The sequence below is a fragment of the Clavelina lepadiformis genome, chromosome 7 (assembly GCF_947623445.1).
Source record: "Clavelina lepadiformis chromosome 7, kaClaLepa1.1, whole genome shotgun sequence".
In the NCBI taxonomy this organism is placed as follows: Eukaryota; Metazoa; Chordata; class Ascidiacea; order Aplousobranchia; family Clavelinidae; genus Clavelina; species Clavelina lepadiformis.
The window spans coordinates 8,688,781-8,713,794 of NC_135246.1; the positions used below are offsets into that span (position 1 = coordinate 8,688,781).

A 25,014-nucleotide genomic window follows, 5' to 3' on the forward strand; every position below is an offset into this window, starting at 1 on the left:
TCAAGGTATAATAAAAACTGTTATTGTGTATTTGTTACTGCATAGAAATCATTAGACTGCAGTTTGTAAAAGGCAATGCCAATAGAAATGTACATAAACTTTACATTATAAACAATACACATGCAAAAAAGAAATAGCTACGCAGCTAACTTTCGGCTGCACAAGTGCACAAAATTCATATGAAACAAACAATAGCGGCTAAATTGTAAGTGCACCAGACTAACGTCATGAAATCACGTTAATTTGAATGACAATAATTTATGTTTTCTCCATTATAATTCACGGGCCAAATGTACTTGTAAGGAGTTTGAATACAAATACTTTATATAAAATTATACAGAGTTAACCGGTCAGTACTGCTACTTGACAAAAAATGCCCTGATGGTACCGGCATTCAATACTGTTTCAAAAATATAGTTCGGTACTATTGTACCAGTACTTTTTGCATAATGGATCCTGCTGCAAGTGCACTTTTTCCATTATTTAGGACAACTTACAGGTTACTCCAGGTATGATGAGCCGCAGGTTACTTCAAAACATATGTGACCTCACTGTTTGTGGCTTAAATCGACATTTGTAGATGGGAAACAGTAACTCGGTACTATTGTACTCTGGTGCTGCCCGCCTTGGTTTATATGTAAGCAACATTTTTATGCTCGGGTGAAAAATCACTATTTGAACTGGAGTCCATTCGCTGTCTTTCATTAACATAGCTGCTACTACCGGAATCTTTCCCAGAATCATTTAAATTGTTCTCGTAATTAGATCTTGCAATATTATTTCTCTTAGGTCGTCTTCGTTTAGATGGTGTAGCAGTTTGTTGTCGCTCATGTTGTGAGTGAGAGGCATTATTGTCCGCATTTCTGAAAAATCAACATATTACATGAACAGTAACAAATTCTTGATAAATACTAAAAAGAGAAATACTGATGTAGCAGCCAATTTCGAACTATAGCAAATTTTCTTATTGCCATCATTGCTAATAAATAAAGGTTAATAAACATTTTGTGAACCTGTAATTATGTTAATACATCAAAACAAGGTAACAGGTGTGCATTTATAACTCACCTGTTGTTGACTGGTGGTCTAAAGACTGAAAGTTGCAGTGGATTGAGCGGAGATTTTACATATTCATTCTTCTTCACTCGTGAGCTTCCACTTGAACTGTATGTTTTTAATGGTATAGTCTCGTCTGGCTGAGCACTTGCTTCATTTTCTCTATGCTTATTTCCATTAGTACTATATTAAGATATTTTGTGTTATCAAAACGTCAAAAATACAAATTTTTGTTAATCCCTTGTCATCTGAATGAATTTACTGCAGCCGTTTGTATTATCTTGAATTTCAATGACAAGATAAACTTTACACCTCAGTTCAACTGCAACATTTTTGACGCTTGTTTCTCTGCTTGGTGCAAATCCTATGTGGGCATAATTCATGTGACGTTGTGGAATTTCTTCACTCTGCAAAATCTTAAAACGATAATCTTTTTTTTTTTCAAAACAAAACACTGCAGATACAAAACCAACATTACTAGCAATATAAATCCCACCTCCGATTCACCTGTAGAAACATCACTTGTATGCGACACCTCAACATTAGCATATGGACTAGATGGTGAGCTGACTGGACTAGTCGACTCCAGGTTACTTAGAGCTTCTGAAATTGGAGAGTATGGAAACACTGAAAAACATTATAACAAGGCTTTAACTTGTTTACACACTGGGGTTGGTATGGCTTTACTTATGTCTTTTAGGTAAAGATAGTCAGTTTTAAGTGCCACATAGCTTTTCATCTCACATAAAATATTCTTGAATCCACAGCTCATAAAATGTTTAAACTAAAAAGCATGGCTAATAAACTATTCCAACAACAGTTTGCTCCAATCTTTAAGTCTATTCTTTATTATGATTGTATAATGCCAGTAGCTAATAAGTAGGGCGATTATTTTTTGACTTAAAAACGAAAGTTTTTGACTTAAAACTTGAAAATTTTGGCATTAAAAAACTTTTTTTTTGACAAATTTTGACGTATGAAGAACTCAAGTAGTTAAATTACGCATTATTGTACAAAAAGTTAAAATTTATTAAAATCTGTTAAAATCTGAACACAGACCTAGCATATTCTGAAAAGGGAAATGAGCTAATTACAAATCACTGCCAAAACAACTGCAACTAAGAGACAACAAAAACTGTTCAATACATTTGTCTAAACTAAAGACTCATGAAGTATCTAAAGCAAAACCGAACCAGGAACTGATTCACAATAAGTAGACGCAATGGGCCATTTACAACAGTATAAAGTAGGCTACAAAGTGTACAATGTAAAATGACATGTTCACCTACAGTGCAACCTCTATGACACCACGACAATGCAGTTTACAAACAATTTTAACTTGGTAAAAAAGTTTGACTTTTTTTGACAAGTCAAAAAATAATCGCCCTCCTAATAAGTAAGAACAAAAATCTCTTCATATTACACAATTACCTTCATCAGGCACAAATCCATGATTAAGAATACCATTTGGAGATGTTTCATCAAATACAGAATCTCGAGTTGCAGGTATCGAAACAGCAGAATAGTTTATCTGCCCATTTCTAGTCCATTTGATGCTGTCAGTGTTTAAATAAGGTATCTCAGCCTTTTGTAATATGCAAATAAACAGGTGTAAGTAAAAGACATTCTTAGTAAAATACAAGGAAACTGGGCAAACACATATTTACTTTACAATCTTGCAACATCTCAAGCACTTCTTGAAACGTTGGTCTTTCTGATGGCGATACATTCCAACATTCCCTCATTAATGTATACCTTTAAAAACAAAAAGGAAGATACAGTAAAACACTGCAATGAAGTATATAAAAAAGATTGTAAAAATATAAATTAACACCTACATGACATCTGGACAGCCAATTGGTTGTCCAAGCCTTCCACCATCTTGTACAAAATGAATCACTTCAAGATTTGTGTAGGCAGGATAAGGTTGTTGACCAAATGTCATCACTTCCCACATGAGGACACCAAATGCCCTGCAAAAATAGGTAACAAAATATCAATCTTAACCAGAGTTTTTATTTCAGATTTTGCATTGTTTAAAGCAATAAGCAACCATACCACAATAAAATATTCCTTTCAGAAATTTCCAAAACCATTAACATTTTAAAATTACCTACCCAATCAAATTTCATTTATCTCAATTTGTACAGTTCAAGCTAAGTTTCCTAGTTCGTAAGTTGTTTTTTTTTTAATTTCTGCACCTTTAACTAAATTAGAAAATAACTTACTCTGTATAAAATTTCGTGTCAACCACTTCGAAAGCACTCTGACTACAATGCATGTTATAGAACAGGATATGAAATCTTATGAAAAAAGAAGCTGGAAACAATGGCAGCTATGACACTTTTTCCAGCATAACTAATACTTCTGTAACAAATTGCTCCCACGCCATATGCAAATCTTTTATTGAACCAAAACAACATAGAACACTACAAGCTAGTCCGAAACAGGCTTGCTGGGGCATTAAAGAACTGTATCAACTTCAAACGCAGCCAAAGTTCAGTTTCCATTTGCTTAGTTCAGCAATCCAGCTGTTAATATCACTACTCTTGTGATATTATGGATTAATCTAAATCGATAAGACGTTCGGCAGGATCTCTTGTATTTTAGACAGCCATGAACACGAACGTAATACTATACAAAGAATCATAATATACAACCAAGAAAGCCCATGGCGGCTGCATGGCCTACATAAAAATCGTATTAAGTACTTTTTACCTGAATTACTGAATTTTGAATTACTTGCCTACGCACAACTATGGTTTATTAAAACTTGATAATGTGACCCTATAATATTTTTCAAAATAATGATTACACATATAACTGATACTGCAACTGTTGACTATTAGCAGCACTTGAATATACAAATTTCTTTAAGTACCAAGTAACGTAGCTGCTAACCCAACTAAGAACTAATGCAAGAAGTCTTATAATAATTCATTGATTTGCAGAAACAAAAACACGTTGAATAGATTCAGACTTACATGGTCTCTCTTTAGAATAGTACATTTACAAAACTTTACCCATATTTTAAAATCTGCATTTACTTCAACAACAAATCGCAGATACCAAGAACTCTCCAATCAAATGTGGTGTACAAATTTACTTGCCCAGATGATATAAACTGTTTTTTACAAAGATAAAACCGCACACCGATTAATAGATCGGTGAGAGTAATGGAACATACATAGCTAGACAAAACATACAACAAATTTGCTACAAAAGAACACATATATATTGGAAAGCAATTGCTGTTCTAAACACAAAAGAATACATAATTCCATTGAAAAATATTGCAAGTTTTGTAAAGAACGATTAAATTATGCAAGCAAAAAATTGAAAGCTTTGGCAATAAAAAAATCCAACCCATACCTCAACAAAAAAAGTTCTGAATATGGCGCATATTTCTTATTAAAAGTCAATAATTAAGTTATCCGATCATATTTTTCTTAGACTTAGACCTTGCCTGGATTTTATCACCAATTCCATTGTATTGTTTTAACTATATTGCGCCAACTGTGTTGATAACCAACTACACTCTGAACTGTTTCGACTTTCTCTCGTATGTTCTGTTACATTATTATTCTAAAGAGGGACCACGTCAATTTGAAACTGGTCAATTTTTTGTTTGTTTGTACAAATAGATGAATTATGAGCCATTCTGCATTAGTTAGTATTTTTATCAACTACTTGATAGCTGAAGTCAACTTCCTCTTTACCTAAATTTACATTAAGTGCAACCAAGACATTAAAGTGGATCAATAACACAATATCTTGGTAAATTCAGAGCTTATGTCTTTATCTGATATATATATCATCTTACATCTAAAAAGCTTCTAAAAAATAGGCAATAAAATAAAAATATGTTTGTTAATAAGAATATTGCTCTCACCACACATCGCTCTGAACTGTATATCGTTTTAGCATAATGCTCTCCAATGCCATCCAACGAACAGGTACGAGTCCTTCCCCTTCTTTGTGATAGTAATCATTTCTGTAAATATCTCTAGCCAAGCCAAAATCACCAATCTTGACAACACGGAAATCAGTCTTGAATGCTTTGGTGGAGACAAGACAGTTTCTTGCGGCTAAATCCCTTAAACAATTTAAAAATTAAAAAATTAGGTAACAAATTAAGATAGGGTTAACAAAAGTAAACAAGACTTCTATATTACAATGTGCTTGCTTGTTATAGTCTTATACTGTATGTATAATCTTACCTGTGGATAAAATGCTGACTTTCGAGGTACTGGCATCCTGCTGCAAGGTCAAGAATTATGTTCAACAAATCGATCATAGAAAGTTTAGCTGTAAAATCCTAACAGAAAAGAAAATAACGTTATTTGAAAAATTCAATTTTGAGTTCAATTTCATGACATATATGCAGGTAAAAAGATGGAAATTAAACAGGATGAATACAATGTATGATTGATAAACGTATACATGCCACATATCACTTGCACAATAAAATAGTTCACCTTAGTAGGGCAAGCTTCTCTCAAATACTTGAGTAAGTCACCACCTTCCATCAGCTCAAGGATTATAAACTGAGGTTCATTATCCAAACACACTCCCAACAGGGAAATAATGTTTGAATGATCAAATAAGCTATTTAAACACAGCATTAAACGAAAAAATGTCTCTATAGTAAATTTTAAAATACATTATAGACCTTGAGCCGAATATAAACCTTTATTTTCTGATTCTAAGAACAAACATTTTGATATATATCATTAAATCATATTGTATTACAGCCAATTTTTTAGAAAAATAGAACATACTACATAACTAGGGTAATTATTTTTAGACTTAAAAAACGAAAATTAAAAATTGAAAATTTTGACCAATTTTGACATTAAAAAACTTTTTTTTTTGACAAATTTTGACGTATGAAGAACTGAAAAAGTTAAATTACGCATTATTGTACAAAAAGTTAAAGTTTATTGTAGTAGAAAAGGGCAAAAATCTGAACACAGACCTAGCCTATTCTGAAAAGGGAAATGAGCTAATTACAAATCACTGCCAAAAAACTGCAGCTAAGACAACAAAAACTGTTCAATACATTTGTCTAAACCAGACATGTGCAACCAGCGGCCCGCCAGGTTGTTCAGTGCGGCCCGCGTGGTGCTCAGCAAAATGTTAGAACTTCATACTAGCCATCACTATTTCATGCAGTTTACATCAAAGCAATAGAAAATTTCGCACGCTGTGTATAGAAATATTGCCCTTTGTGATGCAACAATGCTGCGTTGCATAATTTCGCAATGCGAGATTAGCACTTTGAAAAAGCTGTGTGGCATTGTACAGTATCGCAGTTCATACTTGATGGAGTTGTTGGTGGTACATAGATAGTCTACTGTTGGATTTTGTTTTAGCTTAAGTAGTTGGCATCGTTTGCTAATTCTTTGACTTGTGTTATTTTTGGTTGCAGGTGTTAATTTTGACACTTTTACAATTGATAAAAAGTTATAATTTTAACAGTAATTTAGTCTTTAGCCTACATCCAATTATATTATGAGTAAGAAACGAAAAATTGACGATGAACGACGGTTGTTTAATGACGAATGGTTTGTAAAATATTTTGTTACTCAACAAAATACAAATGCCATTTGCTTGATTTGTCAAAACAAGATTGCTTGTCTAAAAGAATTTAATATCAAACGTCACTACAACTCTCTTCACTCGAAAGAATACGATGGAATTTTAGGCGAACTGCGAGTAGACAAAGCCAATAAGTTGAAAAGGTCGCTACAGGGACAACAAAAAATGATTTCAGTTTATAAAGATGACTCTCAAATTACCACTGAATTGAGCTACGAAATTAGCGAAGCAATAGCAGAGAAAGGAAAAGCTTTCAGTGACGGTGAATTTGTCAAGCATTGCATAATGATATTTGCTAAACGGGCATGCCCTGAAAAAAAGTATTTAGCTGAACAGACTAGCTTATCGAGATTCACTGTCGGACGTAGAACAGATGCTCTTTCAAGTCATCTTGAAGATATTTTAGCCGAGAATGCAAGCAAATTTTCATATTACAGCTTAGCACTGGATGAAAGCACCGATATCACCGATACGGCCCAGTTGGCTGTTTTTATACGTGGAGTAACTGATGAATTTCAAATCAAAGAAGAATTTTTGGACCTAGCAAGCATGAAGTCAACGACAACTGGACAGGATTTGACCCAGGAAGTTTTAAAAATGACAAAAAAATTTCAATTGGATCCAAAGAAACTGTCAGGACTCACGACAGATGGGGCTCCTGCGATGGTAGGAAAACATAAAGGATTTTGTAAAACATTTTTGGAAGCATTTGGAGCACAAAAAGTTGTTTTGAACCATTGTATTATCCATCAGGAAAATTTGTGCAATAAAGTTCTGGATGGCATTGATATCATGAAAGAAGTTGTTCTCTGTGTCAATTACATTCGTACTCGAGGATTATACCATAGACAGTTTAAGGTTTTTTTGGAAGAACTGGATTGCGATTACCCGGATGTTCCTTATTTCTCGTCGGTTCGTTGGTTAAGCAGGGCCGAAACTTTAAAAAGATTTTGGAACTTGAGAAATGAAATCAAATGTTTCATGGAAACTAAAAATCAAAATGTCTCTTTTTTTAAAGATGTAAACTGGTTAAATGACTTGGCATTCCTTTCCGATGTAACGCAACATCTAGCACAATTAAATGGACAACTACAAGGAAGGAATCAACTGGCAAATAAAATGTTTGAGCACATTACATCATTCCAGAGGAAACTGGGTCTTTTTAAAGGTCAATTTAGCAACTCTGTGCTTACACACTTTCCATGTTTGAAAATGCAACATGATGAAGGACAATATATCAATTACCAAAAATATGGCTCTATGATAGAAAAATTGTCTGCTGCCTTTGATGCTCGCTTCTTGGATTTTCGACAACTTGAAAGTGATTTTAATATTTTTTCAAACACATTTAACACAGCTGTAGATCAAAGCCCTGATCAACTTCAACTTGAACTGATTGATTTGCAGTCAGACAAGGACATGAAAAGAGCTTTTGATGAAAACGATTTGGTGAACTTTTATAAAAACTATGTTAGAGGGAATCATCAGAATCTTGTCGAACATGCCTTGAAAACCATTTCGCTTTTTGGAAGCACATATTGCTGCAAGCAATTTTTCTCTAAGATGAAATATTGCAAAGGAAAGCAAAGAGGCCAACTATCGGACCAACATTTGAAAAGTCAACTTAGAGTTGCTTGTAGTTCTGTGAAAGCAAATATTCCAAAAGTTTGCAAAGATTTGCAACAGCAAAAATCACATTAATCTGTGATTAAATACGCTTGACTGAATTTAGTTTCCTCATCTTCCATCGACAATTATTCCCAGTTTTTCAATAAATTGTCGCACAAGTGTGTCGTGGACTGCATTAAATCTATTTCTTAACTACATAAACTGCATAGGAAAGTCGTTTTACGATACTAATTTTTTCTGAAAAAATCATGTGGCCCGCGTTGTCATTCAAAATTTTGTATTTGGCCCTCCAGTGAAAAAGGTTGCACATGCCTGGTCTAAACTAAAGATACATGAAGTATCTAAAGCAAAACCGAAGCAAGAGCTGCATCTATAGCTGCCGCAAAATGACTTAGGGCCAAATATTTTACACGTTTTGAGATGTGTTGAGTAGGGATGGGCCGATACGAACCCAAACCCGAATAGATTCGCCGAATATCGCCTTTATGGAAGATTCGGGCGAACACGAATACCAACAATGGCGAACCCGAATACAATATTACTTATAAAATTACTGACATTTGTTAAAAAAGATGATCTAGTTTCCCGACAAAGCTAAACTAGAGTCAGCAGTATTTATAATGAAGGTCGTTTTCCTAACGATTTTGCGTTTTCGATCGTTTTTTAAACACTATTTTTCGAAAGAAAGCGATTTGTTTATTGATTACATCATGTTACAAGCAAGACTTGACAAATTTTGGATGAAATTTTATTGTTTGGTTCTAATACAAATAGATTCGGGATTCGTTCGTGTCGACTTTCATGATATTCGGGTTCGCACAAACCCGAATAATCTTCCTTGCGGCACATCCCTAGTGTTGAACATCACACCATATCAACCTATGTATTTCACTTAATGGTTTATGATTCACAATAAGTAGACAATGGGCCATTTACAACAGTATAAAGTAGGCTACAATGTGTGAAATGAAAAGCTCACTGACAGCGCAACCTCTACAACACCACGACAATGCAGTTTGCAAACAATTTTGACTTGGTAAACAATTTTGACAATTTTTGACCTAACGCTAAAAATTTGACCAATTTTTGACATTTTTTGACAAGTCAAAAAATAATCGCCCTATACATAACTAAATGATAAATTATGAGAGTTCTTACCTCATGAAATAGGCCTCCATAAGGAACTCACATTTCTCTATTTCACTAGCACTGTCTTTAAGTATTTTCACAGCAACTCGTGCTTCACCTGAATCCCCCCCATGTATGTTCATTGCAACCCCTCTATAAACCTGCAGAATATCACAACATGTTGTATGCTAAAATTCTAAAATTTGTTTTCATAGACATTCAAACATTGCTGAGTTAGGACTCAATAACATACCAGTCAAGGCAAATTTTAATGCGCCTCAAAGTGCAACACATATATGCAAAACTTACCTCACCAAATGCCCCACTGCCTAACAACTGCCCCAGCTTTAACTGATCTCTGGGAAAGAGGTTTAACCTGGCACGATAGTCGGAGGGCAAGTTTAGCTGACCACCCTGGTTTCCAGCAGCTATTGCCAGGTTTGTCATATGGCGAATTCTGGCAAGTTCAATATCCATACCATAGTTGATGTGCACAGTTGTGATTTCAGGTGGTAAGCTTTTCTTTGCCAATTTTCTCCTTCTACGCTTGCGGCAGCGCCAACCTATAACAAGAATAAAAAGTTAGAAAAGAATATTTGAAAGTTGTGACTTCTTCTGGTCAATAGCATACATTACAACTACCACATAAACCAGAGGCGACGAACATGAAGCCCGAAAAATAATTTTGTGCGGCCCGCAATTCGCTGTATATTTTCAATAGACTGCCACACTCAACCGATGTATTTTTGCGGCCGCGGGAGCTGTTAGAAACCTTCCAAAGGAAGTGGCCAGTGACAGCGAATAGGTTCGTCACCCCTGACATAAACAATATCAGCAAACGTAGCTGTTTCTGTTTCTCCTGATTTAAAATAAGCATATTCTACAATAATCTTACAAGCATATGCTGCAACAGCCACTATAATAAAAACTGAACCCCCAGTGGATGATCCAATCACTATCCAGCGAATGCGAGAATCTAAAAATTCATCGATATGTAATTACATCTCCACAAATTTATTTACTACATCAATTTTCCATTGACTTTAACAAAATGACATACTGTCTATTGGAAGAGCATACTGGTAAGGTCCGGTTCGGAGGCTTGCATCTCCACGTCCAAAATCATTTGTTGCATAAACCTGAGACATTAAAGATGATTAAGATAAACAAATACAAAAAAAAAGAATACATAAATCTAATGTTTAATTCTAACTCTGGGAATTAAAATGCAGTTGTTAAATTGCAATTCTGTTTACCCGAAATTCATACCACTCCAGGTTAATCAGATTAGATATGTCCCATGAAGTACCTTCACGAAGTGCACTTATATTTCGTATAACATGCCACAGTCCATATTTTATATGAGCACTGTCTGGTGCTGAACGATTTCTGATCAAATTTCAAAATGGTCTTCCATCAAAATTAAAATAAATAATTAAATATATATCATAAACATTGTATTTAAATAGACTTTTAAATATAATATTACATTTATGCAAAAAGTGTTAAGTTGAAAAATCTTAAGAATGCAGATTCATGAACTTATTAACTTCACCTGGCCTCAATAGAAAAATTTCTCAGATTGTCTGAAGAAACAGGACGACTCCATGCTAATTTATTTGGAGAAGTATTATCAATAATTTTTACATTTGATGGTGCATCTGGAGGGCCGTCCATTGTCTTCAAACGTTTTTCAGAAGTTACGTAGTAAAAACCATTTACATATCTGTAATAACACACTTTAGCAACGTAAGTTTAAGAACACAAACGTAATCAAGTAACTAAGTAACTTTTATGACCAAAACGAGTTTTAAATTCGCCAATACTAACTCATGCAGGTTAGCTTCATCACAGAGCAATGAAAAACATCTAAACTCGTGAATAATGTAGTGTTAAAGTGTTAAAATCGTAACTGTAAAATGATAATTTGTGTTCATGCAAGCATTAGTGCTTACGACTCACGTAAAGTTACCCCTCAATGCATAGCCAGTGGAAGGTAACAGATCGGTAATGGTGTCCTCAACAGCAGTGCCAGGTAAAGGATAGCTATCAGTCCACAGAAGTGGATTCAAAGATATCTATAATAAAGTGAGTTTCAGCATTAACAAAAGGTAATCACATAAATCTGGTTTATATTTATGTCATGAATGTTCATCTACCTGTGACCAAGAAATGACAATGTTCTTGACGTTTTCCAAAGGTGGCCATGAGAGTGTGATGCTGTCACTTGTTGTAGAGCTAACACGTAAATTGGGTTTCACAAAAGGTCCACATGTCATATTTGCAGAACTAAATAGGCCCTCAGCTGATGGACAATCAACTGCATATGCTCTGATCTAAATAAACATAATTAGAGGTTACCAAACAAATATTTACGTAATGAAAAAGCTGTAACAACAAAATAAATTGTGTAAATTCAGTACTATTAAAAAAAAAGTATTTCAATAATGTAATAAAATAACCTTAAATATTAAGTTTAAATTTAGTGGAATCATCAAGAATAAACAAGAAAGACAGAAGAAAATTACCTCAAAATTTCTTAAGGTACTATTAAACCGAAAACGAAATACATCTGTGTTTTCTAAAAGTATATCTCCTTCCGATCTTAACTGATAATTTATGGAAGCAGAATTTTTATGGCTTGGAACATCCCACAAAATTTCTATCAAACTGAATGATAAGGAATTGCAGACAATGTTTTGGACAGGCGAAGAAACTGAAAAAAAGGAAATTTCAAACAAAAGGCATGAGCAATAGGAAAACTTGTCAGAATATCATCACATGGTTTTAGTCACAAGTTTACCAGTGCAGTTAGTGCGTAGCAAATGTCAGTTAACATACCTTTTTATTTATTTCAAATTGGATTATTAAACTGTTTATAGAACCACTTGGAAAGAATCTTAACTGGGGTTCACAAACCAAAATAACACTTGCTAGCAAATTCTACTTATTAACTTATGTATTATACCACCGCAAGATGTTGCTAATTTAAACACAGGTGAAAACACTTGATATGTAGCTTCATGTCTCTTGGACAATGTCAGTTGAATTTGATAACTGCTATTAGGCTGAAGATTTTGGAGCTTGACTGTGCTCACACTGCCAATTTCATCAACAACCTGCAAATAAAATTTTATATTTGTGCTTTCCATACTGAGAGACAAAAATGACACAAACGTTTATAACCACACCACCAAAGCTCACTTGTTCTGTGCAATCTGAGCTGTTTAAACAAGGTTCTTCTGAAACATATCCATACAAGAATGAATATACAGTGTTTGAGTTGTTTTGAACGATTCCAGCACATTGTAGTAAAGATGGTTCCGATGCGCTAAAAACTACCAGTGAGACATTTAACAAAACCTCACTACCATCATTTGAAATTACTGTAGGTGTATGTTTAGCTGGAGCAGGGGTATTGCACAACAAACCTACAGAAAAAAGACAAATATCGTAAATAACATAAACATACATATGCTATATATATTGCAGATAAATATATAAACCAATAAACATAATAATACCACACCAAATAAAAATAGATAAAAGAAAAATGGAATAGAAACTAAAAGTTGAAATAAGATTAACTTACTCAAAACTGGATGGTTGGATGTTAAAGAAATATTTGTTGGTTGGACAGAGCCAGTAAAATTTGTGATGGAAGTAACCGAGTCTTTATCGCTATTGAACCAAACCAGACCATTTGGAGTGGCAGAAAAGGACATTACTGATGTAACAAATACATTACATTACAGTAAAACAAATCTCAGGAAAAAGCAACATGAGAAGGCTACATAAACTACTTTCAAAAAGCCACAAAACTACTTAGTTTGTTAGAAAAACTACCTGACTCAGTGTGGTCATAAATACTCCGACATTGACATTGGCCATTTGTTTTTATTTGCCAAATTTTTGTTCCTTTGCACAAATAAATACCATTCTCTAGTCCAGATGAATCTGCAATCATACAACAATGTTAAGTAATTGTGGCAAAGAAAAATGCCTGGCTGTGGAATCAGCAATGTTTCATGATGTATTGCCATAAGTTTACAACAAAGTAACATTATCCAGCAATCTTGTTCATCTATACTTTATGGCATAAACATATGTATTTATAAAATATTCTTCAATGTTTAAGACACTTTTTGTAAATGCATTATTCTGAACGCATGATGGTTTGAAACAGATAAAAAACAAAAGTAGTAGACAGGAAACCCACCAGAGAAGTTAGATACCAATGAAAAGAAGTTGGCATCAGATATTGCTGAACGGCATTCTGCTGATGAGCATGACATCAGATGTTGATAAATTGTGTTTTGATTTAAGGCATTCCTTTTATTTTGAATATGATTGATGATTGCTAAAATATAAAAATAAAGTAAACTTTTCAAGGAAGGTAGAAAAATCTTTTTGACAAATCAATACCAGCACACATATAGACATACTATCTAAATTCAAAATACAACCCTTACTTTAGTGAATAATGGTTATCATGAGTTTTATAACGTTTATTTAAAGCTCATGATTAGAGCTTGATAAGTAGTTGTAAAAATCAGTTATTTGGTCATATTCAGGCATAGTTGGTGTTTTTGCTATCCGATTAAACTAATATTGCAAAGAAGAAATATCATGATGTTAAATCCTGAATGAAGATAGAAGGTAGAAGGTTGAATCTAGCCCATGTAATAGTCAAAATACATGGTTTTGCAGGAAAGCTAGGAGTAATTGCACTTTTCAACTACGACACTATGTTACATGAATGTTAAGTAATTTGACGTATGATGTCGAGAGCTAAGGAAATTGCTTTCTGTGAAACATCATTGCATTAATCACTTAAACATATCCAATGGATGTTAACACTGGCACAGTTGCAAGTGCGTGGCCATCTTAAACAGGTTTTTTTTTGTACCGGTTTGTTTAGATCAGGGTTTAAACTTTTCAGTTCTGCTACACCATTTTAGAAAAAAATTTCTATTCGATCCCTTGATGGGTAGCTTACACGCTAATGAAATTAAAACAATAAACGAAGAAAAATTCAAAGTAGCATAAAAAGGTTCCTTCACTAACTATGCAACAAGGTTAATATTGGCCAATATGTTACAAACTTATAACAATCAGAATGTAACAATGCATAACTTGTTGTGATTGGGTGGCTATTATTATTCTATAGAGCTCAAACAGCCATCCTAGTAAACAGCTGACCGCATGAAATACGGAGTTGCCCTTAAATATATAATAAACATTCTTTCACCATAAAGGCCTACTTGGTAATAACTTTATGTTTTTAGTAAGTTTTCTGATATAATATAGAGCTAACTTAAAATGTATAGTTATAGTATGCACTAGCTTAAAACGAAGCGCAAGCTACAATGGGAAAGATATTTTAAAAGCTGTACAGCTCGTACTGAGCTTGAGTCATGTTTGGAATTTGAAAAAATTAAGGAACTAGTTCCTAGAGCAAACAGTAAACAATGTGCTACCAGATACGTACTTGATAGCAAAACTTTCCTAAAACTATTATGAAATGTACTAAATTCAGCAGCAAAAATTTTCAATCACATTAAATGCTGAAGCCCTAAAACATACAAGTTTAAAGAATTGTTCCAAGAGATAAAATGAACACACTCTACTATTTTTCATTGCTGCATGATGGTTATCTCAAAAAATGTTTTGCACCAATGTAAGTTTGTGGCGGCCTGGGTGACTTTTGTAATACCATTACGTCATTCTTGGAAATGTGTTTTCCAGTTAACAATTGGAGTTTTTAAACTTTTAGTACCGCCACATCATTCTTAGGAAAGTGTTTTCCAGTTAGTAATTGGAGTTTATAAACTTGCTTTTTCAGAACACTGCAATCATCGTTGGTATATTTTAAAACTTGCTCTGAATAACTTCGTGTGAAAACTCCTGTTAGTACGTTACCAGGTCGTTTTCTAGAAACTCCAAGAAACTGTTTCCAACTTTAACCGAATGTAATTTGCATTGCAAACGCACTGTTTTTCTCGTTCACACGCCTTGAAATGTTCATGCCTTTTTTGTCGTATATTTCCGGCACATCGCACAATGTTTTATAAGCTCGAACTTCTGCGCAGACGTAAAGTTATAGACAGATGTACGACCGTACTACCGTAGTCATGGTGATTGCAAATCAGTAGACATCTTATTAGCAGTGGCGTACTATGCTTTTGGTTATGCGTAATATTGAGAAAGTGTACAGCACCTACAATAAAAGCCTTTTCTGGTAAACTGTATTTGTTATAATATAATAAGAACGTTCGGCTGTCAAAAAGGTTAGAGAATTCTAACTGCACGCAACCATAGAGTCAGATACTAATGCAGTAGGTTAATTAAGTCAATAACGTAAGTTAAGACCGATAAACTCTGCATCTGCACATCAACCTCTGCATATGTCAATCTCTACATTGTAATGACCCCAACCTCTGCAAGTTATTCTTCAAAATGAAAAGGTCTGATTTTTTGCTTTACTTTTTTGACAAATTTTGTATCAAAGTCTTGTTGTTTACAAAAGATTTTACAAAATTTAATATCCACTTGATCCAACTTAATGAATCAATTTCTTAATTTTCGGAATGATTCATTTGCACAACCATGATCTTTTTTAGTAAAAGCTACTCTGTCAGTTCTAGTGTACTGTGTATGAATCATAACCACTACTACCCAAAGCAACTTTTCAAATACTGTTGCTTTTACTGTAACACTTGCAAAGTATTTTTCAGCTTATCTTCATTTTAAAAAACATAGGGGCTAAACAGAATAAAAACCAACAATGATATGAGGTTGGAAAGCAACTAGCTTCATGAAGCAATCAATCACAAATTTCAGTGTTGGGTATGAAGTTGCAAGGTCAACGACCAGGCCATTATATTAAACACATGATGAGAAATAAAATATAGGGAATGCAATTTGACAGTGTTGAGCTTACTTTGTATACTTATTGAGGTAGGAATGGGGGCGTCATGCAAAAAAATGATTGAAGGCAGTGACAAAACAAAAAACATTGCTGGTTAAAGTAAAAAATTCTGGATTTCAAGCAGGTGAAAATGTCTTGGTTAACCAATGTCAGGATACACCAATCCTATTTATGATGACTGAGCAAATAAGAGAGCACAAAAATAAGGTATTAATATACCTTAAATATACAAATACAAAATAATGAGAAAAGAAACAAAAACATACAACAAAATTCAAGTAATTATGCTTACATGAAAACGACTGTGATGTCGAATTGATATGATGAAGTTATCGTCATAACCAATTGTTGCGACCAAAACAAAATTTCATATAAAAATAAAAAGTGCATGCTGTTATACAAGAAGAAAAAAAACGAAACACCTGTTACTGCATAGTTCTAATATGACAACATACCAAGTCATACATGAAACGATAACACTTCTCAAAACTTACATCAGTGAATGTAGTTTCGCCTTGGTAGTACAGGACACCATCATTATCTACAAAAATAACACAATTTTATGCTTTTCATTAATATGCATGACCAAAATCAATTGCCTACAGCAAACTATTCTTCTGAGGGAATTGCCCCGTCATAGAAAATTTATTGGTTATTTACAAAACTATAATTTACCATGTGTTTTATTTTTGCTTCTTTTAGGAATCAATCACCCAAATACAGTGATGGAAAGCTATAATCACAGACTCACAGTTTATGGGCCACTTTTTCCATTGAAAAATAAAACTAGTCATACCATACCTTCAGAAACGATTGTTGCTTTTTTTGCATTTGTGTAATTGAGGATTTGAAAAAAAATGACAATCAACCACCAGAGCCACTTATCAAATATCACATCAAAAATCATTTTACACAATTGCAAAGTTCCTCCATTTAGTGTAATATAGGCATCTTCAAAAAGGTGTATGCTCTATATAGAAATTAATTGTGCACCAGTGCTATCTCTTTTACTTAGCCATAAGCCCATAATTTAAACATGTTCTTATATGTGCCTCTTTATCTTGTGCAGCATGAACACTTAAACAAAGTTAAACAAAAATCCTAGATAATATTACAAAAATATTATTTCTTTTCTTTTCAATTCGTTAAAAAGCTCCACACTTTATGGATACTTTAAACAAAATTAATAATTTATTCCAAAGATTTAGTTCCTTTGTTAACTAACCTGTCATTAATAACATAGGTATTACCGACTATCCTGTCAATAAAAGCAGTTGCTATGACTGCAACAAGTGTTTATGAATTTATATAATATAAGGTTATAAATATTTTATGTCACCTATAGAAAAGATGTAGAATGAAACAATCCACAAAATTATGCACCGTGAACAATTTCTTTATAGATTCCATTAATATGTCATTATATACTTCTCCAGTATTCAACCAGCTTTTTAACAAAACAGGTGTTTGGTCTTGGAAGTAATAGGCCTCAATATCTCAGCCAAAATGCCCACGTAAAAAAACTTGAGAAAGTAATCGAGTTGCATAAAAGTCAGTAGAAACATCAAATCAAAATTAGTTGCTAAAGTATGTAGTATAGCTTTGTTTCAATTAAAATATCAGGCATATATGAAAGCTTTAATGAAATACAATATTATGCCAACAATATATAGGCTATGCTTTAGCATGAGTTTATTAAAGCAGAAAATTTACTGTTTGAAAAATGAAAGGTAAAGTGTGCTACCAATTCTACTTCTTTCTCGGCTTATCTTATATTCTTTTACTACCAAGCTGTCTGCAACTAACTGCTGCAACTGATCATGGGTAATTGTATAAATATAGGAGTACTAATATTTACATCAGTGGTTCCCAACCTTTTTGTCTTGGCAGACCCCTTCTGTTTTCAGAGAAGCATTTGTGGACCAGCAGCTGTTTTTAAATGAAAGCGAAACTAGTTTTCAAATTTACAAACTGTTTATCAGGTTATGAAAATACAAAGAAAACAACAGCTAACATAATGTCGAGTCAATTAAGTCTTAATAATTTTTACAAAGCAAAAAATGTTTCAAAATGTGGCTACAGAGAACCACCATGTTGTGTAAATTTTTGCTTTACTGAGCACAAAGATATGATTGAACAACAAATTTAAAGCAAAAAATAAGCATCCTGTACATTGATTATAATGTGGTTCAATTCATGTAGTTCAATTAAATTAAATAATTGTTAAAATATTTATGGGCAATAAAGCTTTTATTGAACCAAGAGAAGTTTAATTTATTTAAAAAAGCAAATTAGATAGATATGAGAACAGAAATACCTATATTTATTTTTCAACTGATACTGCATACTGTAGTTTAAAATCTACAAATTAATTATAATTATCGGAGACCATAACTAACTGAACAACCACAACCAAACAGCCAATCACAAAATCAATTTTAAAAAATGTATAGCACAGCTGTAAGAGAATTATTGTACATTATCACCAAAAATACATTGCAAATTTTACAGATGATTGTGACATGTTCAATAAACATTTTGAGGAAAATAATGCAAACTATATTTCCCACTTGCTTTGCACTTGCGATGGAAGGCAAATGCATGAAAATGATATTTCACTGCACAAATATCATCTGGTAACTGATCCACGCAGCTTACTGAAAACTTTGTTCCTAAGAACATATAACAAACGCTTAATCAATCCTGGTTGCGAACTACTGATATATATTATTAAATTATCTATCGCTAATTATTAGGGATGGGCCGATACGAACCCAAACACGAATAGATTCGCCGAATATCGCCTTTATGGAAGATTCGGGCGAACACGAATACTAACAATAGCGAACCCGAATACAATATTACTTATAAATTTACTGACTTTCGTAAAAAATGATGATCTAGTTTCTCGACAATGCTAAACTAGAGTCAGCAGTATTTACAATGAAGGTCGTTTTCCTAACGATTTGCTTTTTCGATCGTTTTTTAAACACTATTTTTCGAAAGAAAGCGATTTGTTTATCGATTACGCCATTTTAGTTACAAGACTGGACAACTTTTAGAGGAAATTTTATTGTTTGGTTCTGATACGAATAGATTCGGGATTCGTTCGTGTTGACCTTCGTTATTGCGAACCCGAATAATCGTTCGAGCGAACCGTTCGCGAACCCGAATAATCTTTCTCGCGGCACATCCCTACTAATTATGATAATCATGGCAAATGCAATTAAACTTACAATTATAAAACTGCAATACTTATAAAATGAAATGTTTATAAAATGTTGAACAGGACATGGGAACAACATAAATGCGACAAAAAAATCATTGGTATGACAGAATTGCCAAACAACAGCTATTTCTCTGGTGGAATAGTAGATATACTAGAAGACATTTTTGGACCATCGTTGTATTTAAGGTAAATAAAACTCTTTTACTTTTAAAACTATTATTTATGCCGTATATGTTAAGTGCCTTTGAGCGGCTATTTTTTTACCGAAATATGGAGAGGTATATAAATAAATTATTATTATACCTTTTTTAAAAAACAAACAGAAAACAAAATACATACACATGCCAAAAAATGTAAGGTGATATTCTGATGCTGAATATAAAAACAAAACTAATAGCTTAGTAATAATTAGAAAATCCGTGACGCGACACCTGATCGAAAAACACTTTATCGAACGACACTTAATCGAACGACAGCTGATCGAAACGACAGCTGATCGAAACGACAGTTGATCGAACGACACTTTATCGAACCGACAGTTGATCAAACGACACTTTATCGAACCGACAGCTGATCAAAGCGACAGTTGATCGAATCGACTGTTGCTTCTACCGTACACAATCATAGCAAAACGTGGCGTACAGTTGCATTGTTTGCTGTAGAAAATTAAAATTTGGTGACTTTTCATAAAAAATGATCAGCTATCTGTCCATGTTTGTTTGATAAAGTTGGATTTTGTAATTTTTGAGATATTGTGATATTTATATAATTTTGCTCTCTCCACATTGAAGCGTAACGTTTTCGTTTACTCATTTACGCACCAATAACTTGACTAACTATTCTCTTTCGTTCTCTTCTCACAGCGGGGGCGCGGCGTAACAAGAAAAATTTCTAGAAATGTGTCACTTTTAGAAATACCTAATTTACACTAAATTCACTTTCTTTAGTTTTACAATTATGATGTATACAGGAAGCCAGATGATGTTTCTACTATCCTGTAAAAATCTCATCAGTCTACGACGCATAGTTTTCTAGTAATTAACGATTGCAAATGTGTGTGCGGGGTTGGCCACACCTAGTTTTTTTAGTAAACTCGCGAGCCTGGTTAGGATAGGGTTAAAAGATCCACAATTTATCGAAACAACTGACGATATGCACTGTTAAAAGCACGACAACTGACGAAGTGCACATTTCAATCGCATTCATTTAATTACAAGTTGTGTGCAATTGCTCGAAGATAACTGTTTATGTCAATATTCGTTGAGTCATAATTTTCGACTATGCTCTTCAGCCGTTGGTTGACAGCGTCGTAGCGCTTCTTCCTAGGTGGGCCATCAATTACAGCACTCAATTGCTCAATTAACATTTTGTGGTAACCTTGTTCCCGCTTAATTTTTTTGACGAGTCTGCGAAGCGTCGGATGGGATATTGAGACACGCTTGCTGAACGCATTGTGCCATCCTTCAATACTATTATTCGTTCGTGGAAGGTCATCTTGAACCCGGTGGAAGACATTCCAACACCGGATAGGAAATAGAGGTTGACGACGATTCCTGCGACACAATCGTCCAATCCAAGTAGTTTCGAAATAGTCAATGTATTCAGACAAGTGCTGCTCATCGTCGTCACTGAACGTGGCCAGGAAGTCCTCGAACTGTTGTACAACGTCTTCAGGCGGAACGAATGCCAGTGCCTGGAAGCATTTTATGCGAAGTTCTCGGTAACGGTGTATACGAGTGGCACCGTGCGATTTTCATCGACCAGCGCGTGTATCGTGTACAGCTGGTATCCAAGTGGGGCAACATCAAATGTACCGTCACAAAACCAATTAGCGCAGTTGTTCAGTATATCCAGATTCTTTTGAGACGCAAACATATAGAATTTGTTCTCATCGTCTTCCTCGACAACGAAGCCTTCTCCCCTCGGTGTCACGCGGAGTTCATCCATCAAGCCGTTTCCTTCTGGACATACTCGCTTTCGCTGTATCATCCGCTTTAATGATGTTGCTTTAGGGAGAGCACCAGCGGTATATACATCACAATTCATTAATTTACACCATTACAAAGACCGCACATCACAATGGCTTATTGTCTCAATGTTTGAGAAACACGCAAAAATCTTGCTTGAACTGTCGGTTCGATAAAGTGTCGTTCGATCAACTGTCGGTTTGATCAACTGTCGGTTCAATAAAGTGTCGTTCGATCAGCTGTCGGTTCGATAAAGTGTCGTTCGATCAACTGTCGGTTCGATTAACTGTCGTTTGATAAAGAGTCGTTCGATCAGCTGTCGTTACTGTAATTAATTTTCTACCATTTTGTCTTGTTTAAAATTGACAATGTTTACCAAAACTGCATTAAACAGCGTTATTAATGCCTTAGCACAGCATCAGTTCTGTACTGACGAGTATCAATTGTGAGATATGCCGTGAAGAGAACTATTCAGATTCAGGCAAGCTCGAATATCATGGGGTTTGACACAAAGGAATCCTGAATCTATTCGTAAATGTTTTGTTGGTAAATGATCTTTATCGTAAGGAATGTGGCTCCTCCAAAAGTCAAGCCACTACACCAGGCTGGGTATCTTTTACTTTCACACTCCCATAACCGGATGAAGTATTGAGGAATTATTATGTCTTAATTTGTTTATTTTACTTCATAACACCTTCTCATTCAAGCCTTCAAGTCGGATTGCGAAACTAAAAGAGACCTACTAGATCAGGGGTGGCCAATCAGTCATAGACTAAGAGCCTCACTTCTTACTGTGTTAACCGCAAAGAGCCACATCATAAACATTATAATTTATGACGCTGTTTCTTATTACGTCATAATACTTCATCAGATATTGTTTCAGTTTCATCATCTTTATTCTGGGTCGAAATCTGATGTAATCAGTCATTATTTAGCAAATATCAATTGAACATTAACCAGTAGAGATTACTTTTCTGTATTATTTATCTGCCTAAAATGGGTAAAATGTGCTCTCTTTCTGAGGTTTAATATGAACGAAAGAGCCGCATAATACCGGGCAAATAGCCCCATGCGGCTCGCGAGCCGCGGGTTGGCCAGCCTTGCACTAGATCATTCTATCTACTCAGCTCGTCCAAAGTAAATGAATTACCATTAGCCTAATTTACTGTATTTCGTTTTGCCCATCTAAGTCATCTGGCCGTGTGCTTCTGCACTTCATATATCATAAGAATATGATAGAAATAGGGTCTAGTTTGAATGTTTCACTTAGGCAATTTTCAGAAACACCCAATTATACTTGGGTTCGTATTGACATAGTGCCATCCCTACAAAGCAGAAAATCTACCATGAGTAAATACTGAAGTTAGAATTTAAGAGATTCAAACACCACAGTACTTAATCAGTCAAAAATAAAAACGAAAAATGTAATACAACAATAAAATACAAAAAAATATAGTAAATCAGCTAACTTGATTCTTTCCTGCCTGGTCTTACCTAGCCTAGCCATAGTTCACTTATGCACACCAATTTATCAGAATTAAGTATTGTACTGAAAAACCGTGTTTCAATTATCCAATGTGTTAATATTTATTAATTAAGCAAGAACAGAAATGTAACCCAGCTGACAACTGTACCGCAAAAGAAAAAAATATACCATTATGTACAAAGCATCCCCATACATATGTAATTTAGTTAATAATAATCTGGCAGCATAATAGCCTGGTGGTCGCACTCAGACTGGTTCAGGTAAATACATTCATTTCATCACAACAAGTATAGGCCTAGTAGGCCTGTAGGTTAGTGCTGACGCATTTTAGTACCTCATTTTGGTATACAGTATATGGGGATCCGTTCTCCTCACTATCTTCAAACGTTGTTAAAAAATTTTGAACTTATTGCAGGGCAAAACTAACACGAAATCATGCAGTAGTTAGGCTGTTAAGAGAAAGTGAATCTTGTTATCCTGTCATTGATATGGAATTTCGTCCCCTCTCAAAGTTAAATAATTAGATTAGTAATGAGTGACAACCAAACGGAATTGACCAGAATGTAAATAACCAAAACGGAATTAATTAAACAGGAAAGACAAAATGCAATTGGAAGTATCCATAGCCAAAACGGAATAAACTGAAAAATAAAATAGCATAACAGCATTTACAATGGAATTTAACATGTACTAAACCATAATAATTTTAACTGGATCTGATTTCTGAAATATATGTTTTGTTATTTTGATCAATTGGCTTTAATCAATTTCATTGTAATAATTTCTGTGCTGAAATATGTGCGTAATGTGAATCTAAAATACTAAAACCACACTTCAGTGCTTGTGATGGACAAACATTGGAAAACAAAAGATACGATGAGGTTAATTTAACAATTATAGTTAAGTAACTAATTTTTTTTTTAATTCTTTAAGTCGAAGTAGATTTGAATATATTTCATCAACACAGGATTTCTTCTTAAATTTGTTATGTTTCTTTTTTGGTCTTTCTTTAGCATGGCGTCTCACTGAAAGATTGGTTTGAGATGAAGAATATTTTTTGTTTGTTACGGATTAGGGGAAACACCTTAATCAAAATCCATTTGTTATGTTATAGATTCTACATTCTATCTACATCAGTGTTTCTCAAACTTTTTGCGATCGCGTACCACTCATTCGTTTTTATTGCTACACTGCGTACCACCTGGCTCCTGAATGACTTATTTTACTCAATTGTACCGGTATTTATTAGTTATTACCGTTATTACTATACCATAACACCAATGAATAGCAAGAAAACACAATTTAATTTGATAGAAGCAACTGTTTCTTCTGCACAAGCTTGTCTATCCGGGGCAACACATTACTCACAGCACATCGAAAATCATGTTCAGCGGTACGCGGTACCACTTAAAAAGCTCTCGCGTACCACTAGTGGTACGCGTACCACAGTTTGAGAACCACTGATCTACATGTTATAGATTCTACATTCTATTCCACATTCTATAATATAGAATGTGGAATGAATTTTTATTTCTTCTGTGTCCTTCACTGCAGTGCGGTGCACATCTTATTCTCGGAATCTGGAAATTCTTCTCAAAAATGAACTTGATGATGACTTTACCCGTGCATTTTTAAGATACATTAATTTTCATTTGCTTTTTGTATGAGCTAATCCAAGCTTGGAAACTAAGGTAGTTTACCAGAACGACCTAACACATAGGTGTCAAACTCCCGGCCCGCGGGCCACATCCGGCCCGCTTTACAATAAAACTTGGCCCGCAATGCTATTTTATACATTGAACTATTTCCGGCCCGCGAGATCATTGTGCAGTATAACTTACTTTTTTCAAGCAAGAAACAAGATTATAACAAATCGCACAATACAGCAGCACAACAGTTGCCTCATCATACGATAGAATAAATCGATTTATTCCCAGCCAAAACCGTCAAAAAAAACAAAAATTTGGTGCTGTTTCGCTGACTGTTC

The 25,014-nt window shown here is 34.3% G+C and overlaps 2 protein-coding genes across 6 annotated transcripts in view; one reads left to right on the top strand and one right to left on the bottom strand.

Annotated features, from left to right (window-relative positions):
* On the bottom strand, positions 1–23,463 carry LOC143464502 (proto-oncogene tyrosine-protein kinase ROS-like). 5 transcript variants are annotated; one of them, XM_076962289.1, is made up of 29 exons: positions 23,362–23,463; positions 17,729–19,017; positions 17,147–17,315; positions 16,840–16,886; positions 16,638–16,647; positions 13,634–13,774; positions 13,261–13,371; positions 13,007–13,141; positions 12,619–12,845; positions 12,383–12,533; positions 11,943–12,130; positions 11,574–11,750; positions 11,377–11,492; positions 10,970–11,140; positions 10,671–10,803; positions 10,475–10,553; positions 10,310–10,390; positions 9,724–9,977; positions 9,445–9,575; positions 5,535–5,664; positions 5,277–5,374; positions 4,949–5,152; positions 2,895–3,029; positions 2,724–2,811; positions 2,488–2,641; positions 1,553–1,683; positions 1,369–1,472; positions 1,069–1,239; positions 1–863 (listed from the first exon to the last, which is right to left on the bottom strand). In XM_076962289.1, exons 2-29 carry the CDS (start codon positions 17,753–17,755, stop codon positions 632–634), a joined length of 3,795 nt encoding a protein of 1,264 aa, XP_076818404.1. In that variant the 5' UTR covers positions 17,756–19,017; positions 23,362–23,463; the 3' UTR covers positions 1–631. The 5 variants fall into 5 exon arrangements, with proteins under 5 accessions (XP_076818404.1, XP_076818405.1, XP_076818407.1 ...); XM_076962290.1 differs by lacking the exon at positions 23,362–23,463 and having other exon boundaries at positions 1,369–1,463; positions 17,729–17,910; XM_076962292.1 differs by lacking the exons at positions 17,729–19,017; positions 23,362–23,463 and adding an exon at positions 17,571–17,590.
* LOC143464504 (uncharacterized) overlaps positions 19,644–25,014 on the top strand; it is a 10,511-nt gene continuing 5,140 nt past the window's right edge. Inside the window, exon 1 of the mRNA XM_076962296.1 lies at positions 19,644–19,760. Within this exon, the coding sequence (XP_076818411.1) occupies positions 19,675–19,760 (86 nt within the window). The 5' untranslated portion in view covers positions 19,644–19,674. The remainder of the gene's footprint in view (positions 19,761–25,014) is intronic.

What these genes read in the sequence shown, in the direction of transcription:
- LOC143464502 (XM_076962289.1), bottom strand. Translation starts at nt 17,755, where the DNA reads ATGGAATCTATAAAGAAATTGTTCACG. An exon ending in GGCTGTTGCAGCATATGCTT is followed by an intron (nt 9,978 to 10,309) that starts GTAAGATTATTG and finishes TTCTTGTTATAG; the next exon opens with GTTGGCGCTGCCGCAAGCGT. An exon ending in AATGTTGCAGTTGAACTGAG is followed by an intron (nt 1,240 to 1,368) that starts GTGTAAAGTTTA and finishes ATCTTAATATAG; the next exon opens with TACTAATGGAAATAAGCATA.